The sequence below is a fragment of the Phaethon lepturus genome, unplaced genomic scaffold, assembly GCF_000687285.1.
Source record: "Phaethon lepturus isolate BGI_N335 unplaced genomic scaffold, ASM68728v1 scaffold38643, whole genome shotgun sequence".
NCBI classification, from domain to species: domain Eukaryota; kingdom Metazoa; phylum Chordata; class Aves; order Phaethontiformes; family Phaethontidae; genus Phaethon; species Phaethon lepturus.
The window spans coordinates 7,875-14,665 of record NW_010530461.1 but is presented as its reverse complement, the minus strand read 5'-3'; the positions used below and the strand labels follow the sequence as shown (position 1 = coordinate 14,665).

The following is a 6,791-nucleotide window of genomic DNA, read 5'->3' as shown; positions in this document are numbered from 1 at the left end:
TTCCTGCTTCCAGGATTTTAAGGAAATCCAGCATGAGCAAAAGGCACCAAGACCTTGGATAGAGGATGAAGGCCACAGGAGCCAAGGCTGTTTATACAGACATCTTTATTTGCAGCTACCCAGGAGAGCTTTCAGAGCCCCAACATTGCAAGCCACAGGCAAGCCCAGCCCGGGGTGGTCACACAGTTGACTGTAGCTGTGCCTCTCACAGAGCTTCAGCTGCCACCACGCAGCTGAGGAGAGGCAGCAGGTTCAGGCACCAGCACATCTCAATCTTCAGGTTCTCCCAAGCACATATGGTGCTGGCCCAGCAGCACACATGGTAGCAGCAGAGCTGCAAGGGGATGCTCTATTTTCCATATTGACTCCGGGTCTCACCCCTGGGCATAAGGATCTCATGCAGCAGTGACAGGAGTGTAGCATTGTTGAAGGCCATCATCCTCCAGGAACAGAGCCATTTTGTTCATTAATACTTCATCACAATATTCCTAAGCCTGTCCAGTTGTCAAGCTGAGCTCCTTCACGTACTGCTCCCCCCTGCTTCCCAACTTCCCAACTCCCACTCTTTGCCCCAGACTTCCTTGTATGCCACTGCACAGCACACCACAAGCTTACTGAACCACCCGCAGTCTCAGTGGAAGAGATCCTGCTTCTCAAGAGCTGGGGTGGCAGGAGCTCGGGCACAGCCCAGACTCGGGCAGAGGTCTGCGGGCAAGCAGCCCACGCTCCTGCCTGCCCAGGGAAGGGAGGTCACCCATCCCTACAGGGGAGCCAGGCGGTGTACGCACCACAAGCGGCCTAGCACATCTCTGCCTCCAGCACAACTGTTACGTTCTGTTCACGCCCCTTCTGGTTCGAGCTGATTAAGAAAGATGAACATTGTTGATTATGATAGGTTTATAAAAATTTTTTTAATCACACAAAACTGAAGTTTGTGATGAAGACTAAGTTGACAGTTCCTCTTAAATACCAGTATGCATAAGACATTGCATTAGGCACTAGGCAGCAGCCAACATCAGTTAGAGTCTGGCAACAGAAGCCATTTTAATACCCCCCTTCATACTCTGTGGAGTTACAGGCTTTTGCAATACATATTGTTTCCACTGACAAGTTATCCGAGGTTCCCCCCACCCTACCTCTGTACATCAGTAAACCATGTGTATTCACACTTGAGTAGGGTTAACAACATTAGTGGCATCACAACCATCAAAAAATGGACAATTTTCTATACAAGATTTTTGCAAAAGTTGCAACAGGATTAGTGCATTACGACAGAACTGGAGATAGAAAAAAAGAGTTGGCATGCTAGAGTCCAACACAAATAAAGACAACAGGCAGCTAGTTGTATGTACTATATTGACAAGATACTGATTGGTTACATGAAGAAACATACAATACAAAATACAGAAGAAACCAGTTTTGCTTCCCTCTGCCCCACCCCAGAATACTCATAATTGATTTGGTCAATAAGTGGCTGAAAAGCCAGAGTTTGTCACTATAATGCTACAGTTTAGTGGTTGTTCTAGGCATATCGTACTGGTATTAGCCTTAGCTTTTACATATGGGTAATTTTAAACAAGGTTGGCTAGTCTCAAGATCCCTTTGTTTCCAATAGTGAGCTACAGTACTGTGGGACCTGGGTGCTGCTGGCCCTCACCCGTGGGAAGGGATGAGCCGGCTGGGCAGACACCAGGTCATGCATCCACCACCACCAGAAGAGGGAAGAGCAGAAGTTCATATATTAAAAAAGTGACTTAAGACTTAGAATTGAATTAGTATTTGTACAGAAAGGTGCAGGTGGAAGAACTCCCTCCAGCCTATGATCAGAAAGGGATGGAGAAATCACAGCAGCCACCGGCAGCAGCCGCTCTACGGTAAGTGCGATTGTTAGCTTGGATTCCAGTCACGTCGTTCGAGGGCTCCGTCAGGCGGGAACGGCTGCTCAATTGCTGCAGCACTGGCTCCTGCTAGGCTGACTGCTCTCCTGAAGGTCAACCACCCGATTCCTACCTGGGCCACCAGGAATGTTCTGGGGTTCATTTTTTGGCAGTTTCTTGGCTAGAAAGAAACAAGACATTAGTAGGCTCCTCCACAGAGGCCAACCTCCTCCTCACTGCAGACCACAGGCTAGGCTCAGCCCTGCTTTGGCCCAAGCCCTCACCTCTTAAGGAGTTTGGGACTGGACATTGCTAGCAGGACAAGTACAGCAAATAAATTCACTCCTAGTTCTGGCTGTCAGTCCTGCTCCTTCCTGACTCACCAGCCCAGACAAAGGGAGAGAGGGAACAGGCTTTGCAAGGCAAAGGCTCCAAACACTCAGGGACTGACTGTTCCCAAAAGTATAGCAAACTGGTCCTCTACTCCAGTAAGAACCTCCAGACCCTGGCTGACACAGGAGCTCCCACAGTTTCCAGTAGGCTGCACTGCTGGTGCTCAGAGCTACTCCAGCCATCCTTCTGCACACAAGCTGTTACCTATTGCCATGAAGATTTCATTCACATTCATCGCTGTCTTTGCCGACGTCTCCATGAACAGCAAGCTGTTGTCATCTGCATATGTTTGTGCATCCTACAAACAATCACAGTAGAGTGGTAAAGGCATCCTGCCAAAGGGAGGAGCCAAGCAGGCTTCACATGCTTCACTTGTTGGTGAACTGCACACTGAAGAAACCCTGTCCCACCCCAGGCCAGACATTCCCATCCCAGTCCCCTGACCCTGCCTGGCCAGGACACATGGCTGGTGTCCCAGCTGGGGTACAGCAGCACAGACTGTTTGAGAGCCATCTGTAGACACAGCATGTCACGAGCAGCACTACACCTTGTACTTTGGTTAGCTGAGTGATACACACTGTAAATGCACCACAAGCAATCCTGTGCAGAAGTCTGAGATAAGAGCTTCTCCTTGAAAGTCTGCCTTAGACAAGGCAAGAGCTGTGAAGAATAGAGAAGCTGGGAATGATTCTTCATGTGTCTTGTATCTAAAGGATGCTGTTTCATACGCTGCTGGAGACAGCCCTAGAGGAGTGAGGCACCAGAAAGACTGAAGATGGAAGCTTGTGCTCTGTGGGCCTTATTCTCCACATTTGTCACAATTGTTACAGACAAGAGCTACAAGTGCTGTGAAAGAAGTACATGGTAAAGGCAGGCGACAGTTCCCTTTCAGTGGCATCCTGGGGTCCTCAGCAGCATAAATCTTGACTTCCACTCTCCCTCAAAGCATTTCACACATAGCTGCCATTTCCCCCAACTTAAGCAAAAAAACTGCTTTCCTGACTTGCTCAGGTAACAACTGATCTGCATTCCTACTCACCTGGAAGTCCACAGCTCTCTTGGTAGCAAGGTCTGCCTTGTTTCCTGCTAGTGCAATTACAATATTGGGGCTAGCCTGCCTCTGCAACTCTTTCACCCAGTTCTTGGCTCGTACAAATGTGTCCTGGAAGCAAACAGGAGGCAGCAATCAGGAAGAGCAGCCTCTTATTAATCCACAGTGAAGATATGATTAGAACAAGTCTTTCCTGTAAGAAGTGTTCTGCCTCTACAGCACTTTGTAGCAGGATCCTTTATCAGCTTAGACAGCCTTGGTCAGAACTGAGGAAGAGGCTATTAGCAGTTTTCAAGTAACTCAGTACCTGCAAGCAGGCATCTGCAGGGACTTTGAACCCAGACACTCTCCCAGCGAACTGGGAAGCATTAGCTGCAAGCAGACACCCCCTCCCCAGTGAACACTCACAGCCCTACGCAGTACTCACTGTGTTAGTGATGTCGTAGACAACAATGGCTGCCTGGGCACCTCGGTAATACATTGGTGCCAGGCTGTGATATCGCTCTTGTCCTGCTGTGTCCCATATTTCAAACTTCACCGTTGTGTCATCCAGACAGACTGTCTGTGTTAGGAAGGCAGCTGAAAGACAAAAAACATGTTTGCCTTACCTCCAGCTGGAGAGCCCCTGCAGCAAGGGCCAGGAGCTTGAAGCAGTTCTGCTTTTGCATGGGAGTAGCAGAAGCCCCAGAGGCCAGTGCGGGGCCACTTGCTGTGCAAGCTGCAGCTCTGCTGTATGACCAAGCTCCTTGCACACAGGAACCCGAGAGCCACCAAGGAGCCAACAGGAAGGTGGCCCTGAGACCCTGGGCAGCAGCCAGCCACCAGAGCAGCAGCACTGCCAGTCCTCCCCAGCAGCCTCCCCTCATAGACCATACAGCTCAGCTGCAGCATCACCGGGATTAGCTTTGCAGAGCGCCAGTGCCAAAGCACTGAAGTCAGCCCAAGTACACTGCACTCCGATTTAGGAGCCAGTTATTTTCTTGTTCCAGCGAGTATAATACCACACATTACAACTAGGATAAAGGCAACCAGCCTTGGGTACAGCAGAGTGCCCACCTCGCCCTCTGCAGCAGAGCATTAAGCCCTGCTTGCCCATATGCTATACTTACAGCTATACATACTCCCTGCATGGGTTACTATAGGGACAAATCAAGTCTCTTCTCAGTGCACACCTCCTAATATTACTGCCCAGAGACCTGGGTGCTGACTGATTGGTTACATCATGCTAATGATTTCAAGTTAAGGAACTACCAGACCTGAAAGAGCTGTGGAAATAGTTAACTGTATCAGGCTACAAACAGCCCCAAAAATCCCAGGTCATGGTTTGAAAAGATTATTAAGGGCTATAAACCAAGCTGAAGGCCTCGGTTCCAATTAGAAGTAGGAATTCAAGCACTGAAAGTGAAGACGCCTTAGAGGCAGTACACACAGTTGCCATAGCATTATTCTCTGCTGCACTGATCTTCACACCAACAAACAAGCTGTAAACCAAGAGTTAAAGCATTAGCTGTCTGACTATTTATAGCAAAAACCCCAGACCGGACTGAAATAGCCATTAATACTTCTGATACTGCTGGACTGCATTAGTGAGGGCAGCATCGAATGCCTATGGCTAGGAGTTGGCTCACCTCCAATCGTGCTCTCCTGGTACTCGTGGAACTGCCCCTTCACAAAGCGCAGAACAAGGCTGGACTTCCCCACTGCTGACTCTCCCAAGAGAACAAGTTTAAACTGGCAAATTTTGTTTCCAGCAGCTGGTCCATTCGGTCGAGCAGCTCCACCTCGACCTGCCATTGTGGCTTAAGTGCAGGAGAGCCAAGAGTTAAGGATGCTGCAGGTTGTTCACTGGGATCCAGCTGGAGGCAGGTTGCAACTGGAAGAGGAGGTCAGAGTTAGTGACATGCTCATGGACCAGCCGTACCAGTTCCAGAGAGTGGGTTTGATCTGCAACCACCATCAGCACAGGCAGGTGGTGACTCCTTCCCATGGTGGAAAGTTATCAACTGTATGCACCACAGCACGATTGGGCAGTTTGTCAGTCAGCAGCTCCTTCAGCAGCATCTTAAGTTGTCTGAGACTCCCTGGAGAAGGGATATTGGTGACACAAGCGTCCTCCCCACCAGCAGGCCCTCCAGCACTTCCACTATGTGTGGATGTTATACACATCTTGCTAGGGTGAGGCAAGTATAGAACAGCCAGCACACTAATTGGTGTTATTAGGGCTTCATCTATTAAAACAACAATTACTCAGTTCATGGAGGTAACTGAGGTTGACCTTTAGCTCCTTCCTCCTCTCCCAAGTTCACAAGGTAGCAACTTTAGACTCTCAATACAATATAGAGATGGTTGAGTGCCCTGCGTAAGCCATAATGGGAAACAGTTCTATATGTCAGTCCTTCACATCGCAAGGCAGACAGTTTCTATATTACTTGTTACCAAGCCATTAATACTGCATCTCAGAGCAGTTCTGAAAAAGGCCTTTGAATTGCTAGGCAAGCAGCCTGCCACAGGGCAGTCATTTGGTAGCAGCCACTCTCTGGGCACAGGCTGCCTATTCAGAGACTGAAAGCAACTCCCTGTCACTGCTGCAAACAGGTACTTACCACCAAACAAGAGTCTCAACAGCTTGATCCAAACACAGAGGCAACACCTAATGTTTGCCACTTCCCACACCCCGTCCCAGCTGCCTTACTGCTCTTGTCCCACATCATTCCAGGTCATCAGGCTACAGGCCACATTCTTCATGAGAAGACTGTTCAAATCCAGCTATGCCAAACAGCGCAAACAGGTAGCATCACCCACGATCAGAAGTACCATCCCATTTCCCCAGCACCAAATCTCTGGAGTTGCGCAGAAGCACAGAACCACTGTGAGAGTACCAAGACAAGCTGTTTTACATCCACAGTTAACCACATGTGAAGTCTCAGTGCCTTCCTAACCGTTTAGCTCAACTGCATGCAGAGAACAGGAGTGCTTTCAAAGTGCATAGTTACACAGATTTCGGCATATTTCCTGTTCTCATCACAACTCCCACTTTCTGCCAATGATAAATACTACAACTGATTGCATCTGCTCTGTATCACCACTTTCCCTTCAGCTCTCATAACCCAAGCTTCTTGTCGACAGACAACTGCAAAGAAAAAAAGAATCCCCCAAAAGGTTCCAAGTGTACCCACAAGGAAACTGCATGCTCTGAGTACACCCAGTATTTACCCAGCAAATACCAGATTCCTATGAATAAGCAGCTGAAAGCAAGTTGAAATGGGTCTGACCTGGAGCAGTGTGTCCCATGAACAAAGCCTTGGTCTGCCTCAATACAGAGGCTTACCAAAGAAGAGTTTCAAATACCTACTTTCCAGAGCAAAGTCTGTCCAGTTGTGACTGTTGTGAGGCTACTTTAACTATGTCTCAAGTTTCAACTCAGTTCCATAGTTTGACAGGAAACCTACAGCCATTTCAGCCCAAGAGCT

General features: G+C 48.7%; 1 protein-coding gene across 3 annotated transcripts; it reads right to left on the bottom strand.

Moving 5' to 3' along the window:
• Positions 1 to 892: 892 nt before the first annotated feature.
• On the bottom strand, positions 893 to 5,195 carry RAB5C (RAB5C, member RAS oncogene family). Of its 3 annotated transcripts, none has more exons than XM_010284270.1 (5): positions 4,950 to 5,115; positions 3,749 to 3,879; positions 3,310 to 3,432; positions 2,475 to 2,568; positions 893 to 2,058 (listed from the first exon to the last, which is right to left on the bottom strand). In XM_010284270.1, the coding sequence occupies exons 1-5, from the start codon at positions 5,113 to 5,115 to the stop codon at positions 1,943 to 1,945; spliced, it is 630 nt and encodes a 209-aa protein (XP_010282572.1). In that variant the 3' UTR covers positions 893 to 1,942. The 3 variants fall into 3 exon arrangements, with proteins under 3 accessions (XP_010282572.1, XP_010282573.1, XP_010282571.1); XM_010284269.1 differs by having other exon boundaries at positions 1,020 to 2,058; positions 3,749 to 3,900; positions 4,950 to 5,195; XM_010284271.1 differs by lacking the exon at positions 3,310 to 3,432 and having other exon boundaries at positions 3,749 to 3,900; positions 4,950 to 5,195.
• Positions 5,196 to 6,791: the final 1,596 nt, after the last annotated feature.